Source organism: Delphinapterus leucas, chromosome 5 (assembly GCF_059928025.1).
Source record: "Delphinapterus leucas isolate spDelLeu-1000000601 "Yukka" chromosome 5, BTC_Dleu_Yukka2, whole genome shotgun sequence".
NCBI classification, from domain to species: domain Eukaryota; kingdom Metazoa; phylum Chordata; class Mammalia; order Artiodactyla; family Monodontidae; genus Delphinapterus; species Delphinapterus leucas.
This window is the reverse complement of record NC_143133.1, coordinates 38,241,755-38,259,743: the sequence shown is the minus strand read 5'-3', so window position 1 is coordinate 38,259,743 and position 17,989 is coordinate 38,241,755. Positions and strand designations below refer to the sequence as shown.

Below are 17,989 nucleotides of genomic sequence, written 5' to 3'. Positions count from 1 at the left end.
CCCATTAGGTAGAGGCCTGCAAGAGGCAAGTCAAGAAGCCTGGCTGCTTCTGGCTCTGTCTCTGTCTGTGCTATGAATTTCTTAGTGCAAGTTCACATGCCCGATGAACAGGAAGGCCAAACAAACTGAAACATAGGAGTTTGGAGCAGAAAAAGGTTTATTGCAGGGCCATGCAAAGAGACTGATGGCTCATCCTGTAAAAAACCTCGAGCTCCTGAAGGGTTTCAGCAAAGCATTTTTAAAAGCCAGGTGAGGGGGTGGGCGGTCACAGGGTATGTGATCAGCTCATGCACAGTTCTCTGATTGGCTGATGGTGAAGGAACAGGGCAGTGTCACAGGGGTTAACATTATCAGTCCTTAGGCTCCAGGAGGCCTGGGGGCTGTGTGCTCATGGTCATCAAGTAGTTAACATCTTCCACGTGGTGCAGGGTTTTCACATCCGTAAAAAAAACTCAGGAAATGTGCATCAAATACTCTTATCTATGTACTTCACACAGAAGATAAAGCAGAGGATATGGGGGAAGGCCTGTCCCAGGAAGATCCCATAGGGTCCTGCTCCGTTACAAATTTAGGCAAATGATATTCCCTTACTGGCCTTTAATATCCCATCTATAGAAATGTGGGAGAACACAACGGCCTCTAGCATTTTGTGAATCCATGGATATGGTTCATACATACAAATCCACCCACCCCACTGCCCATGTCATCGCCTCTGAAGCCTCAGTCCTTCCCTTCACCCTGCCTGCCCACCTTTCCTGAGACACCCAGGTCAGTGGAAAAGATGTCTCCTGGGCTTGCTTAGGAAAGATGCTTCTATCCCACATCTGTCACTAACAAGGTGCAGCTGTTGACATACATGTTCCTAAGAAACTGCACTTTCCAACCTTATTTGAGGAACTGTTAAATCTGGCAGGTCCCTCCCACATCCTTGGCTTTGCCTAACATAATCCCTCCCCACTCAACCCAAAGAATGGTTTCAGCAATTTACTGCTGGATTTAATTTCTGAAAGTTTCCACAGACATGGAGAGGTTTCTCAAACAGGCCTTGTGAAATAGGCACTAGCCACTTGGATCGTAAGTTGCTCCTTTGGATGCTTCCGCAATTAATCATCAGGACGTGAAATCCTAAAGGTTCACTTTTATACATCATAAAACTTTTAGACATAATAAATACTGCGACTGAGGCCAGGTTTTATCCAATTTTGTTCAGAGTCTACGTCTCTAATTACAGAACATTACACTGATGGTATGTTTCCAAAAGCGTTGATTGTGATGATCATATTTCATAGATAAAGGGTATTGCGTATATTTAGCACAAATTGACTAGGAGCTAATTGAAAAACAAGTATTATTTTATTTAAGCTTGGCCATCCAAGGAACTGCACTTCATTATCTGCATTTTACAGACATGGAAACAAGGCCAGAACATTTAAATAATGTGCCCAAGATTACTCAGTAAGTGATTGAGGGGGGATTAGAACCCAACACGAATGATTTCAAAGATCCCATTTGTGACCACTCTATTGCATCATTGTCCCTTCTATCAAGAAACAAATTCTTGGAACCCACATATCTTCTTTTCCAACCATTTGAATCACAGATGAGGATACCAAAGCTCAGAGAAGCCAAACAACTTGTAATAAGTCACATGGCACATCAGTAGTAGCACTAATACCAGATCACAAGCAGTGGTAAATGTGTAATATCCAAATCTCTGAAAAAAAGGTATGAGCACAAAGTTGGAGGACTGATGCTACTCAACATCAAGGCTTACTATAAAGCTCCAGTAATCAAGACAGTGTGGTATTAATGAAGGACTAGAAAAATAGATCAGTGGAACAGAACAGAGAACACAGAAATAGACCCCCATAGAGTCAACTGACCTTTGATAAAGAAGCAAAGGCAATACAATGGAGCAGAGGTAGTCTTCTCCATAAATGGTGCTAAAACAATTGGATATCCACCTACAAAAATATAAATCTAGATACAGATCTTACACCCTTTGCAAAAATTAACTTGAAATGCGTCATAGACCTAAATTAAAAATCAAAACTATAAAACTCACAGAAGATAGCATAGAAAACCTAGATAACCTTGGGTATGGTGATGCCTTTTTACTTACAACACCAAAGACATGATCTATGATTGATAAGCTGAACTTGATTAAAATTTTAAAACTTCTGCTCTGCAAAAGACAATATAAGAGAATAAAAAGACAAGCCACAGACTGAGAGAAAATATTTGCAAATGAAACATCTGATAAAAGACTATTCTCCAAACTATACAAAGAACTCTTAAAGCTCAACAATAAGAAAACAAACAGCCCAATGGGGAAAAAAAAAAAAAATGTGTCAAAGACCTCAACAGAGACCTCACCAAAGAAGACATACAGGTGGCAAATAAGCATATGAAAACATGCTCCACATCATATGTCACCAGGGAATTGTAACTTGAAACAATAATGAGATACCCCATCCATCTATTAGAATGGCCCAGATCAAAACACTGATAACAGCAAATGCTGGTGAGGATGTGGAGCAACAGGAACTCTCATACACTGCTGGTGGGAATGCAAAATAGTACAGCCACTTTGGAAGACAGATTGGCAGTTTCCTACAAAACTGAGCATACTCTTACCATGTGATCCAGCAATCACACTCCTTGGTATTTACCAAAGGAATTGAAATTTTATGTCCACACAAAAACCTACACGCAGATGTTTATAGCAGCTTTATTCATGCTTACCAAAAACTTGAAAGCAACCAAGATGTCCTTCAGTAGGTGAATGAATAAATAAACTGTGGTACAATCCAGACATCCCACTGTGGAATATTATTCAGTGCTAAAAAGAAATTAGCTATCAAAACACAAAAATACATGGGGGAAACTTAAATGCATATTACCAAGTGACAAAAGCCAATCTGAAAAGGCTACATATTATGTGATTCCAACTATATGACATTCTGGAAAAGGCAAAACTATCGTGGCAGTAAAAAGTTCAGTGATTGCCAAGAGTCTGAGTTGGGGAGAGAGAGAAATACATAGAGCACAGAAGATTTTTAGTGAAAATACTCTGTATGATATTATAATGATGAGTACCTTATACATTTGTCCAAACCCATAGAATGTACACCAAGAGTGAGCCCTTAGGTGAACTATGGTCTTTGGGTGATGATGATGTATCCATGTAGCTTCATCCTTGGTAAAAAATTTAACATTTGGGCTAGTGATGTTGATAATGGGGGAGGTTATGCATGTGTGGGAGCAGGTGATAAATTGGAAACCTCTGTACCTTCCTTCCAATTCTGTTGTCAACTTAAAACTGCTCTAAAAAAATAGTCTTTATTTTTTAAAAAAGTAATTATGCTCACCACAGACATATTAAAGGAAATATTGCATCTAAAAAAACAGTATGTACATACATACACACATAGACCTCTTATCAATTTTACTGATAAAAGGATGTATGTAGCACACAGTTTTAAAATAATAGTAAAATATACAACACCCTGTCATAGACTTTATTTGGCCGATTGAGCTTCACAGAGTGCTTTCACTGATTATTTCCACACTCTTGTATCTGCAGCCAAACAATGACTGCAATTGATGTAATTACATGAACAGCTTCTTAGCTGAGTCAGATGATAGCTTTTCAATATCAGAAGTCTATTTCCTCAATTTTCCTCTTTTTACAATGTGATGGGACAACGTACAGACACAACACACTTTTATATTTAATTTGCTTTGTCAACATTTTCTCCATCTCTTTAAGTCTAGACAAGCAGTAAAACAATAAATCAAACCCTAATTTGCAGCATTTGCCAATTTCCATGGTGTAAATACTTCCCCTACAGCAGATTTCAAGCTACCAGCATGATCACTGAACAGGTAGTTGGGAAGAGATACTATTTTTTAGTATTTCCATCATAGACACAGTAGAGGTAAATAACTTCAACAGCATAGATAAATGTGGTAGAATAACTAGGAAGTCATGAGTTTTGAGCAGATGCTACCTTTGTTTTTGAAATAACTTAAGTGTACATTTACATAATTATTTTTTTAATAATGGCCGTGTTTGACACCTGCATTGCAAAATCTTGAAAAATTAACAACCAGCTCCTATAAGCTGGCACCAGTAACCCTCCCAGCCCCCCACCCCCACCCCGAAATGCCACATGCAGGTCTCGCGATACTCTAACTTCACAGAACCCTCTGAGGTTGAGAACTTGTTCATGACTTCACCCTAACAAGTTATGGAGGTAATAGATTCTACAGCAATGCTGTGTTCAGCTCACTACATTATCTCCCAAGAAGCAATACATTTTTCAGCAGAAGTGAAAACTGCCTTACTGCAGACTGAAGAGCAAAATAAGGACACAGTCTCGGCAGATGGTGCTAATTACACATGCAGCCAACAGATGGCGAGCATGCCAGCCTCCTCCTAGTGAAAACTGCTTGACTGAATGTCAAGATGCGAACTATCTCGAATAACAACTGTTTGGGTCTTCTGATGGGACAGGGAATTTTTCATAGCATTTGGGGTATTTGTGTACCTCCTCAGGAGGGTCGATTGCCATTTTCCCTCTAATCTTCCATTACACAATAATACTAGTTACAGTGGGGATGCATTCAAAGCCATCACGTGAACTTCATCAATTCATTTATTCCACATACGAAGTCCCATGAAGTATGAGTAAACATGTCTCACTTTTCCAGATGAGAAATTGCAACCGTTCCTCGATCCATTTGTTTATTTCATTAATGTTTATTGAGATCCTGCCATGACCCTACCCATAGTAGTAGCAGAATCAAGGTTCAAACTCAAGAAACTCAGCTCCAAATCTCATCTTCTTCCAGTATGTCAAATACCTGAGTTGTTATTACTTTCTTGAACAAGCCCCACCCCCGCAAAAAAAAATATGGTTGAATTTTATCTGAATTATTATCAAAGCTGTATGACAGTATGACAAGTTATTTCACCTGTTTGATCTAGTTTTCTCCCTCGTGGAGTCCCTGAAGTTCGTTTCTACCTCTTAGTCTATAACGTTTCAGTTATCTAAGCAATAAATAAGAGAAGCTCATGGCATAAATTACTACTGTTAGATATATTTGACATAGCTGAAGCCTTCAGGATTTTTGATATTGCATATAATATCAGGAACACATTTTAAAAAATATTTTAAACATCTTTATTGAGATACAGTGCACATACTATAAAATTCACTAATTTAAAATGTACAATTCAATGACTTTAGTATATTCATAGAATTCTGCAACTATCACCACAATCTAAGTTTAGAAAATTTTATCACCGAAAAAGAAAGCCTGTATCCATTAGAAGCCGCTCCTCAACCCTTGCCCTTCCTCAAGAAACCACTAATATACTTCCAATCTCTATGGATTTGCCCATTCTAGATTTTTAAAATATAAATGAAATCATCCAATATGTAGCCTTTTGACTTCCTTCATTGAGTACAATGTTTTAGAAGTTCATCCATGTTGTAACATGTATCAGTACTTTATTCCTTTTTACTAACAAATAACATTCCATAGTACAGACATACTTGTTTATTCTTTCATCAGTTGATGGACATTTGGGTGGTTTTTTACCTTTTGACTTTTACGAATACTGCTGTTATGAAAATTCATGTACAAGTTTTTGTATGGATGTATGTTTGCATTCCTCTTTGAGTATATACCCAGGAGTGGAATCTGCATACACACATTTTTTTTTAACTTTTTTTTGGCTATGTTGGGTCTTCATTGCTGCGTGCAGGCTTTCTCTAGTTGCGGCGAGCAGGGGCTACTCTTCGTTGTGGTGCACATGCTTCTCATTGCTTTTCTTGTTGCAGCGTGAGGGCTCTAGGGCGCGTGGGCTCAGTAGTTGTGGCTCACAGGCTCTAGAGCACAGGCTCAGTAGTTGTGGCACACGGGCTTAGTTGCTCCACGGCATGTGAGATCTTCCTAGACCAGGGTTCAAACCAATGTCCCCTGCATTGGCAGGTGGATTCTTAACCACTGCGCCACCAGGGAAGTCCCCACACACAGTTTTTAAATGAGGGGGTTACTAACTGATGCCAGGGAAAACCTTACATTATAATGAAGGCACACGACTCACAGACGGTGTAGGGAAAAGATGCACCACCGTTAAGGCAAAGTTCTCACCACAGCCTACAAGACCCTGTGTGATCTGGGCACCCCTCCACCTCCACCACCACCGTGGGGACAGTAGTGCCCCTTTGTGCTCATCCCACCTCTGAGTCTTTGCACTTGCTGCTCCACCTGTCAGTGATACTCTTGCCCAGGTGTTCATATGGTGTGTTCCCTCACTTTCTTCAAGCCTCTGTTCTCATCGCCTATCCACAAAGGCCTTCTGGGGTCTGTCTGAAAAATAGTAGCCCCGTCCGCCATCTCTCACTCACCCTACTTCATTTTTCTTTGTAGCACCTGTCATCACCTGACATCATATACTTATTTCTTTTCTATCTCCTACCCCTGGAATGTAAGTTTACATGAGAATAGCAACTTTTTTTGGCATTATATTCCCCAAAACCTACATCAATAAATGTATTAAAAATGAATCCATGCCTGACATACACTACAGCCTCAATAATAAGTAAATGAATAAAAGCAAGATAGATGTCCTTTTCTAAACTCACAGTCACTGAAGCAAATGGGATACATATCTGTGAAGCAATAAATGGAATGTTCCTATTGAATTCCAGATGCTCAGTCTTTTTATTGAATTTTTTTTCCAGTGAATTGAATTGATCCCCAGTAGTTATAGTGGTAGCTATGAAAAAAGATGTCTTAGACAGCCAACATCTAGCTTCACAGGGAAAGTCATCAGAATAAGCCATAAGGTAGTTCCACAGGGAGCTCTACTGCTGAAGCCAGTGCACAATAAAATGAGGGCAAGTTAGTTTTGTTTTCTAATTTTATGCCTTAAAGAAGCATCCTGTGGCCTAAGTTTTTTAGTAATATCATTGAAATAACCAAAGATCTAACATTAACTAGGTGGCCACAGTTGTTGAAATACGTTCTGGGTCATATTTTGTGTTCTTACAATGCCTGGAACATCTACGATTCGTGTCTTCCATCAGTGTTTGAATTCATGCAGAGAAGTCTATCCTTTCTGTTTAAAAGTGTTTTCCAAGAACAAAATAGGGAGAATGGTAATTTTGTTCAATGAAGTAGTTATTTTTAGACCTGGAAGAACCCTTAAAATCATCCAGGACAGTATATGTTGTGTTGTGCTGTTTTGGGCCAGCTGGACCTTTCCCCAAAAGAAATCTTAAGAGGAGATCCAGTGGGAAGTGAGTGGAGGTAGAGTCCCGCCAGTGACATGGGGTGATGAACCAGAAGCCAGCCGCCCCGTCCTGCAGTCCTGCAGTTTCCTTGGGAGTCCCCAGGGGGACCACAATGGACTCTTCATAGCAAAGTTAAAAAACACAGATTTAATCCAACCTTGTTGTCTCACAAATAAGGAAAGGAGGCTCAGCCAGTGTTCAGTTGAGTTTTAAGTCTCCCACAATAAGATACAGACATTGTCTCACTGACTCCTCCCACCCCCTATAAAGCAGCATTTATTAGGTCACATCCATTTTTACAGATAAGTGAGCATTGCTTCCTCAAAGAGCTTTTTCTGACACCCCAGGCTAACTTAAGTCTCCTGTGTGTCCCTTCAATACCATGCCCTTCTCTTCTTGAAATTATCATCACGATTTTAATAGTGTTTTCAGTGCATGTCTACCCTCTTAGTTATAAGCCCTATGGCAGCAGGGACAGTGCCTCTCACCTTTCCAATTATGTCCCCAGAACCTGGAACTTGGCCTGTAAACAGAACAACTGTAAACACTTTGAGGAGAAGGATCGTGTTGTGTTTGTCTTTTTAATCCCTAGTGCCTGGTCCTGTGCACAGTTCAGAGTAGCAGCTCAATAACTGTCTTTGAGTAGAATTGGATTGTGGAAATAAAACTACCTAGAAGCTGGGAAAATCCTTTCCGGGCCTCATTCAGGCTGTTCTAGGATTGGGTGGTCTTGGGCAATTGTCCTACCTAGTTTGTCCTTAATTTTATCATTCGTAAAATAAAACAGTTGTTTTCTGGGGTCTTAGAAAACCCTTCCATCTGGAAAATTTCGTGATGCTATTTTCCTCTGCTTGGAAATGTCCGATGAAGGTGTGAGGCAGGGACTTGAATTAACAAGATGACTGTATGTATAAAAGAATGTTAATCAAGAGTTAATGGTTAAGAGAGGACCTTAAGGGTCGCACCACATGCCATGAAATCTTCATTCTACAATTTACTAACTGGGGGACTGGAGGTGAGCTACTTAACTTCCCCACACCCCAGTTTCTGCATCCAGAACAAAGGCAAGGATTGAATGAGGTCACACAACTAAAATATTTAGCATGGTGCTGGGTATCTAATAAGAGCTCAACAAATGCTCATTGGCGTTATCACCAAAATCATTCAAAGAGGAATGATTTCCATTTAAACATATGTGAAAATAGCTTGTTGACATTTTCCATAAACTCACTGATGTTCCTTCTTATGTTTTAGGAGACAAACCCACAAAGGGAAACAAGGTAAGAAAAAGCATTGAAATGCATTTGTTACCCACCCTTTGTTTTAGAAGCATAGGAATATGGACAATGTGAAAGCTTAGGTGGCACTTGAAATATATATCCTAGAAGTTTGGTTGGGATTTGTCATGTCTACCTGTAAACCAAAAAATCACTAACCATTTAGCTCTGCTCAAAGAACCAGGCTTTAATTTCTGATTCTCTTTCCTTTTGCAGACTCCTTTACCACCTCCTCGGTAAGACACTGAAAATAGAACTTTGTTTTGCTATATACTTAAATGATTAGTTCTATAATTTGAGAAAGAGAAACACAAACATCTGATACTGAAAGCTAATGAGTTGGTCAATGAACAAGATTAAATGAGCCTCATTCATCCATTTAATCATTCATTCATTCACAGTCATCTATTCAATCTACCTCCACTCATCGATCTTTAATGAATGCCTTGCTTCCCTGCTTCCTGTTTCTTTCCCTTTGTTTAGTACAGAAATCTCTCCTTCCTTTTAGTACAGAAATCTGCCAGAGAGTCCTGGCACTGGGAAATGCCTTCAACGGACCTACAGTACATAAGTATATAATCATATAAGTATATATATATTTATATATATAATACATATACAAATGCAAATATTATTATACTTATATATATGGAGGCAAAAGCAACAGACGTGATTTCTTAGGCTCTGAGTTAGCCACTCCGTTGTTCTGCTTGGGCCCGCGAGGACCTCCATCACAGCACTTACTTCCCTGGCTGGTCATCTTCTCACCACTTCTCTCTCTGCCCTCCCAGAGGGAAGCATCTTGAGCCAAGGACTGTGTCTTTTTCCTTTCTGCATCTCCAGCATCTACCAACAGTGCCCGATACACTTTGTGAATGAGTGAGGGCATGGGTGAATAAATGGGTGAGTGAGGCACCCATCGACTTTGGAACATTTTCCTATTTCTTTGGGGAGATTCAAAAGCTCATGTCTTCTAGTCTGGAGCAAAGGAAAGGCTGTGATCATATTTTTACTCCAGGCCTCCTAAAACTTCAACAGATGGCAGATTGATAAAGCTATGACACCCTATAGAAAAGTACATAACACTCTAAAAAATTGAACCAGACCAAAGGGCAAGTTGCAAGGAGAGAGATTTAAGCTGATTAGAAGAATGAGTATTCTGACATTCGAAGCTCCCTGTAGAGAGCTGCCACCCCCCACCCCCAAAACTGATGTTTCCAGCCCAAAGCTGAGGGCACAGCGGGCAGGGCTGTGTGAATTCCAGGTCTGAGGGGCCATCTGTGCAGCAAACCTTCTCAGGTCCCCACTGTGACTCTTCACACAGGCCGCCCATCACTCTTCCAAAGAAGTACCAGCCCCTGCCCCCTGAGCCGGCGAGCAGCAAGCCACTCTTCCCTCAGAGGTACACCTTTGCCGAAGTCCAGAGAAAGTCCAGGTGAGAGGCTTGCTGTTGCTGGTGGTGAGATGACCAGGGAACGGGTGGGCAGGGGGAAGAGAGCAACAATAACCAAACCAGTCACCTCTCTAAATGGGCTGCCCAACGTGGTGGGGACAGCCATCCCATACCTTGAGGGAAAGCATCTCAGAAACCTGTAGTTTGACCCCTTAATGGAAAATACACCTTCTTTGTAATAAAATCAGTTACTGGAAGAATGGCTCACTTACGATGTGAATTAGTTATTAAAGAAAATGTTATCATTGCCGGAACTGAAAGGGGTTCAGACTGTTTGAGGACCAATATCGGCACGCAGCTTCCCATCTCCCAGGCCGGAGAAGTATAACCGCGCACGTGAAAACCCATTTGTCAAAAACATGACTGCCTTTTTGACAAATAAATATAAAAAACCCAACCCTCTGGTATTAAGTGCTGATGCCAGAGCCCCGCTCCCAAATGTATGGGGCACCGGGCAGCCGAGCAGCCAGCTCTGATCAAAAAATGTCACAAACACGAAAGGACCTCTTTTTCTTTTCCCCGAGAGAGTTTAGATTTCCAAAATTACCTTATTTTAGAAGTCAGAACAGAGACTGGTGTTTCCCTCGTGTTGCTGCCCAGAGTGAGTGATGCTTTCTGACTGCAAGCTTGGATCAGCCGGTGAGGTGCAGGGCACTATGTTGTCAGTGAGCATTTCTCGTGCATACAGAAATTCAAAATATCAGGCACATTTGGCACTTCTGTGGAAAACCCTTTCATCACTGGTTCTGATGGCGGAACGTAAAAGAGCCGAAAATGCCATTCCCCCCTTAGTTTTTTTGGCAAATGCCTCTTCCCTTTCTGTCCTTTAGAAGCCCACACAAACATACATCTTCCATGCAGAAACCTCTCCTGCTCTTCCTCGTGCAATTTCCTCTCTCCCCTGTCCCCTTCTCGAAACGCAGGTTCTCCTTCTTATAAACTAGCAGAGGAAGGGCAGTGGTTCTTAACTGGGAGCGGGGGTGGGGGGCGGAAATGTCTTTGCTCCCAGGGGAGTTCGTAGTGTCTGGAGACATTTTGTCGTGACAGCTTGGGTGCTGGGGATGCATCTAGTGGATAGAGGCCAGGAATGCTGCCAAACACCCTGCAGTGTGCTGAACGCCCCCAGAACAAAGAGTAATGAGACCCAAAAGGTCAGTGGGCCAGAGGTTGGGAAACTCTGCCCCAAGGCAAATGACTTGCTTCTCTAAGCCCAAGGCTTTTCTCAGCAGTAAAGTGAGGTTAAGAATAATGCCTACTGCCTACCTCCTGGGCTAATGTAAGAATTAAATAAGATGATTTCTATCAAGTGCTTATCAGTACCTGCCTAGCACATATTTATTACCAACACGTGTTACAGTTACTACCTTGAGCCATTTTCTATTGGTGCCTTTGCCACCGCATATAATATATTTGGAAAGAAGTCTGTCCCTTTGACCTCAAAAGGAGGGGCTAACTCACTGCAGTATGCATATGTCCTAGAACCCCCGCGAGGCAGTTTCCAGAGGGGCTGAGCCGGACCAAGAGTCACCAGATTTGCTCTCTTTTGATTTCTGTTTTCAAAGAATGAGTGTCTTGGAAACAACAACAGTAATAGAACATCATCTGAATTGGAAATGTGAAATGCATTGTCCCTAAAATTCCTGACCAAGTCGTCTAATATGACAAGAACTGGCCCAAACTCAGAGAAGGAGATAGAAAATAGGCTGGGGCTTCCCTGGTGGCGCAGTGGTTGAGAGTCCGCCTGCCGATGCAGGGGACACGGGTTCGTGCCCCTGTCCAGGAAGATCCCACATGCCACAGAGCGGCTGGGCCCATAAGCCACAGCCACTGAGCCTGCGCGTCCGGAGCCTGTGCTCCACAACGGGAGAGGCCACAACAGTGAGAGACCCGCGTACTGCAAAAAAAAAAAAAAAAAAAAAGAAAAGAAAATAGGATGAATAAATATCAAAGATGATGAGGTTGTTTAGTGTGTAGAAGAGAGGATTTTTATTTTCTTTCTGTTTCTTTACATTGGAAAGAGTAGGATGTGCGAACCCAGCAGGACAGGGTTTGGATCCCTGCTGAGCCACTTCTGGCTGTAAAATTTCAGGAAGCTCTTAAACAGTTCTGAGTCCTGCTTTCCCTATTGGTAAAAAGAAAATAACCAGCCCCATGAGATAGAATTGTGGTGAGGAGGTATGTGATTTTTCTAAAGTACTAGGATAATATCTGTCACAGCACAGGAAAGAAGAAAGAAAAACACTTAAACAGCATCTCCCATCTGTACCCGACAGAATTAGGCACCCATAACCCTATTTTGTCTTGAAATAGAAGCTATAGATTCTAGGGCAATGTTTCTCATCCTGGCTTTACATTGAAATAATTAGGCAAACTTTTTAAAAAGTACTGTTCTCCAGGATCTGTTTCAATTGAGAGCATCACTATAGGGCATTAGTATTTTTCAAAGCTCCCCAGATGAATCTGATGTACAGCCAGGGCTAGGCGCCCAGAGGGACCCAGATTCTAGGGATATTTCTGCCACTCAAGCTTCGAAGGTGCTTAGGCCTTACCTGTCTGTGTCCAAGCTTCTAATGTCTAAAATAATACTCTCCTGATCTCCAGATGAGCCCCTCTGCTGCCTGGATCACACCAGCCTACTGTCAGCCATGTCAGTGGTGTTGGAATCTTTAGACTTTCGTGTTTTGTAACTTTGCAGCGTCTCTAGCTGTAGTTTACAGTGTTTAATCATTCTTAGATGTGATAAGAACTGTGCTGGGTCTCTTCACCAGAGGAGAGTTACATTTCATCTCATTGAATCCTTTCTGCAGCCCAATAAAGTATGATTTTCTAAGGCTTGGAAAGGCCAAAGTGCCCAGCCCAGTAGAGGCATATAATAAGAACCTGGTAAAAATCACTTCCCTACCCACTGGGCACAAAATGTCATTAAGATTCAGAGAAGTTAGGTGACTCGGTCAAAGTTATAGGGTTGGTATATGACTGTTGAGAGGGCAAAAACATGCAAAGCCCAGTGCAAGACAATGGGAATGCCACGAGGACTAAGAGAGCTTTGCTTTATTCTATTTTATTTTATTGTTTAATTTTTATTGGCATATAATTTATTTACAATGTTGTGTTGGTTTCTGCTGTACAGCAAAGTGAATCAGTTATACATATACCTATATCAACTCTTTTTTTAGATTCTTTTCCCATATAGGTCATTACAGAGTATTGAGTAGAGCTCCCTGTGCTATACAGTAGGTCCTTATTAGTTATCTATTTTATATACAGTAGTGTATATACGTCAATCCCAAGCTCCTAATTTATCTCTCTTCCCCCTTTCTCCCCTGGTAACCATAAGATTGTTTTCTACATCTGCGACTCTATTTTTGTTTTGTAAATAAGTTCATTTGCACCATGTTTTTTAGATTCCACATAGAAGCAATATCATATGGTATTTGTCTTTCTCTGTCTGACTTACTTCACTCAGTATGACCATCTCTAGACCCATCCACGTTGCTTCCAATGGCATTAATTCGTTGTTTTTAATGGCTGAGTGATATTCCATTGTATATATATACCACATCGTCTCTATCCATTCCTCTGTCAATGGACATTTAGGTTGCTTCCATGTCCTGGCTATCGTAAATAGTGCTGCAATGAACATTGGGGTGCATGTATCTTTTCGAATTATGATTTTCTCTGGGAATATGTCCAGGAGTGGGATTGCTGGGTCATATGGTAGCTCTATTTTTAGTGTTTATAAGGAACCTCCTTACTGTTCTACATAGTAGCTGTACCAATTTACATTCCTACCAACAGTGTAGAAGGGTTCCCTTTTCTCCACACCCTTTACAGCATTTATTGTTTGTACATATTTTCATGATGCCATTCTGACTGGTGTGAGGTGATACCTCATTGTAGTTTTGATTTGCATTTCTCTACTAATTAGAGACACTGAGCATCTTTTCATGTGCCTTTTGGCCATGTGTATGTCTTCTTTGGAGAAATGTCTGTTTAGATCTTCCACCCATTTTTTTGATTGGGTTGTTTGTTTTTTTTGTTATTGAGCTGCATGAGTTGTTTGTATATGTTGGAGATTAATCCACCTGCTAGAGAAATGAAAATAGAAATAAAAATTTTAAAAATGCAATCTAATTAAAGTTAAAAGCTTTTGCACAACAAAGGAAACCATAAACGAAACAAAAAGACAACCCACAGAATGGGAGAAAATATTTGCCAACGAAGAAACCGAGAGCTTTGCTTTAAGAGAGGTTTCAATTCATTTTTAGTTGGGCCCATCTAGGTAGTCAGATGGCCGTTACTAATGACCACGTGTGAATGACCACGTGAGGCTGCTGTAAGGTTCACTTTCCATGAAAACAGAAGGAAGATTGGAGATCTGAGCATCTTTGGCCAATGCAGGAAGAATAGTGCCCGCTGCCTTCCTAACAGCTGCTCCCTAGGCCCCTGCGATGAATCACCCTCCCTGGGAGGCTGTGATTTACGTCCAGGGATCAACTGCATCCGTGAAGACAGCTGCAGCCTTACAATTGGCCGTGCTCACTGTGGGTGACAGTGGTGGTCCCCGCTATTGTGTTTCAGCCCCCATTGGTCTCTGCCAGCTCTGCCCTTCTCTATTTTATAGCTAAGTCTTGACTTCACAAAACAATTGCTGAATTGAAGCACCTCAGTTAAGGAAAACGCCATTTAGAACATTCATTGACAACTTGAAACTAGGAGAGAACGTTGACGTTTGGGGAATGTTGGTTAGACATTCTCAACCACTTATGGGTCATTATTATGATGTACTTTATATATTTTGTCAGCTTTTTTTTTTTTTTTTTTTACTTAAATAGATGTATTTAAGAGGGAAACATATCATCACCATAAACAACCACAACATAATTTCAGAGCAAAACTTTCAGCCTGGGGGAGGTTTTCTCTGTTAAAAGGGAAGAAAGGTAAAGTTAGAGTGATGTTTAGGATATACTAACCGCCACATGGAAACTGTCTCCTTGACATAATTAGAAAGAAGAAAAAAAAAGTTTCCAACTATGTATCCATTGTAATTTGAATACCATGGTCCATGCACCAAATGAAACTCACCCTGAGAAATCATGAGAGCAGTCATCATTTGCTGTAGGTCTAGCTACACATGGCCCACTTTAGAGTCCTCAGCGCTGTGCAAAAAGCAATGCTACAAACCTTAATTTTCTGATGAGGACATAGAACTGCAGACTGGTCATCGAGCCATGAAATTTCCTTTAAACTTCAGCAAATTCAGTGGCCCAAGGTGGGGGATTCAGCCAAAATTTAAATAAAGTGTGTGATATTTTACCAACAAAACACTCATTTGCCTAACTATGGTTTCACCTTTTCAACTAGTAATGCTGACACTGTATCAGTTCAAGCAACCTTAGTGGCAAAAATGCATATTCTGATGATTTGGGTGGTGGAAAAAATCATTATACATATCAAGAAACCATAAAAAGAGAGAAAGTATGGATTACAAAGAAGATATACAAATTCACACTCATGAATGGAAACTATTGATTTTAAAGTGTAAACTTTATTATCATCATAGTTTTGCAAGATGTTGCCTTTGTGGGAAACTGGGTTAAGGGCACATGGGATGTGTCTGTATTATTTCCTACCACTGCATGAGACCTACAGTTAGGTCAGAATAAAAAGTTTAAGTTAAAAGAGAGTGTGACTGTTAAAAGTGTTCTGCAGATGTAAGGTGTTATTTTTTCCAAATAGCTTTCACATATATTATTTCATGAGAACCTTAATCAATCCTCTTCATTTCTGTCTGCATTTACCCATTTTACAGGTGGGAAAATGAAGCTTCAGAGAGGAAATTTCACTTATTGAGTGAGATGGCGCTCAGATATGACAGAGCAAGGACTCAAATCCAATTCATTTGAAACTAAGCCAAAAACTAAGAGAGGCTCAGGAAGGGCTATTTTTAGAGTGAAAGGCATTATCCTCAAATGCACACTGAGCACCTACTTCGCACAGGAAAGGATGTGGAAAACTTATTCTATGTAATCAATGACCATGTTTTATTTACTGGCCATCTCCAGCAGCCGATCATGGGGAGACTTATGAGTGGAAAGGTGCTCTCAGAGAGGAAGGGTGGTGCTGGGGAAGAAGGCCAGAGTCCACCCTGCTCCGCCATTCCATCACTTTGTGCAGGTCTCCCTGTCTTCATAAATTTCATTGAGGAGACCCCCTAAAGCCCAAGGCCTCCATTTTACATGTGAGGGGAGCAACCAGCTCGTGGGGGTCTTGTCACCACAGGCATTTCAAGACCCAAGGACGGCTGTTGTGCACAGAATGGACTTCTTAAAATTACTTGGGTTCTCACTTAATAATCCAACTTTTTAAAGTTACGAATTCCAAAGGCTAACTTTCCTGAAGCCTCAAATTTCCATCTATAAAGTATATTGCTTGGTTCACAAGTGGAGTGCTTTTACCTAAACAGAGAGACAGTCACTCTGCTTGTTATATTACATAGGTTAAGACATAAGACATTTAGGAACTCAGTTAAATCTCCTTAAACATTTGAAATACCTTTATTCACTAAATGTAATTGATTTTTTAAGTACTCTAATGCTGACAGGGCAGGTTTAAACCCTAACAAGCAAAACTTTAACATTTCATTTTTATAAATCTAATAAAGTTAATATATAAATATAGCAAAATTCAAGTTCTCTTAAACAGTTTGAATGGTTTGCAAATAGAGTTGAACATAGCTTGACTCTTATTAACTTAAAATCACAAGTCTAAAATCACTCACCCTTTTAAAATTGAAGCCACGTGGCCAATCTATCAGTATTCCTAAGATGCCAGAGTTTCTTAAACATTAAAAACACTGAGATCAGCCTCAATTTAACCCCAAAAGAATTAATATTATGAGTGTCTGTTCTACTTTATTACTTCTAATTGTTCCTCTTTATCTTCCACTTGCCCCGTTAAAAGGAGGAAGCAGGGTGAAGATGTGTTATCTCAAATGGACTGATGAAACAGGTTAAAGAATGTGGGACCTCAGTACACTTGCTTCTGGCTTGGAGATCTGAGACCAGGGTGTAGCATCTGAGCGCTGTGTGCTGCTGGGATCATCTTACCTGTTACAGACAGACCTTTATAACTCTAGATCAACAGCCTTCAGCTAGGATTGTTGTTGCAGCCTTAATCTCCTGGCATCTCTTCAGTTCCAGTCTTTTCACAGACAGACCTAGGTGGACAGATGTGCGCATCACCCACCCAACTCCCTTCATAACCTCCTCATCTGGCTTTGCCCACATTCTAACAATAGTGCCCACTAGATGCCCAACATTTTCCTTTCTATCTCTAGCAATCGTCACAATAACCCTCTAAGATGAATATCCCTGTGCCACTTTGTAGATGAGAAAAATGAGGTTTAGTGAGGCTAATTGACTCAATTGTCAATATAAATGAAGAGCTTGGAGTTTCTTCTGAGACCCCTCCAATGGTCTGATGTCCACTTTATCAAATGCCATGTTGAATTCTTTCCCTATCATGTAGTTTCGTGTTTTTCCTGTCTCAGATCTCCTTTAATTATCAGCATCCTTTCTCTCATGCATGCCTTCCTGGGGTCCAGCTGTACCACAACTTCACATTTAAAATCTTTTATACTCCCTCAAAGCAAAAATGAAGAGCTTTAAAATGAAGGTAATAATAGCAGGTCCTTCTGTGCTAATGAAACTTGACATGGAAAACCAAATGTCAGGAGAAATGATGATGTTATTTAAATTCTCCTAAAGTGAGAAGCAAGTTTATTCATGTCCTTTCTGTCACCACCTTTTATATTGGCTCATAACTTCTTCTTTTGCTTAGAAAATTATGAGAAAAATAAGCAGGCTTTAATTTTATAGAACAGTGATAAATATCACACTGGACTATGGGCTATTAATTTGGCAATGAAAATGGAATCAAAGAGTTTT

General features: G+C 40.5%; 1 protein-coding gene across 9 annotated transcripts in view; it reads left to right on the top strand.

Annotated features, from left to right (window-relative positions):
* Window positions 1–17,989, top strand: part of CLNK (cytokine dependent hematopoietic cell linker) — a 187,577-nt gene that overhangs the window by 128,336 nt on the left and 41,252 nt on the right. For all 9 annotated transcript variants that reach the window (XM_089911668.1, XM_089911669.1, XM_089911671.1 and 6 more), the window contains 3 exons: window positions 8,565–8,590; window positions 8,804–8,823; window positions 9,912–10,022. In XM_089911668.1, the coding sequence (XP_089767794.1) occupies window positions 8,565–8,590; window positions 8,804–8,823; window positions 9,912–10,022 (157 nt within the window). The remainder of the gene's footprint in view (window positions 1–8,564; window positions 8,591–8,803; window positions 8,824–9,911; window positions 10,023–17,989) is intronic.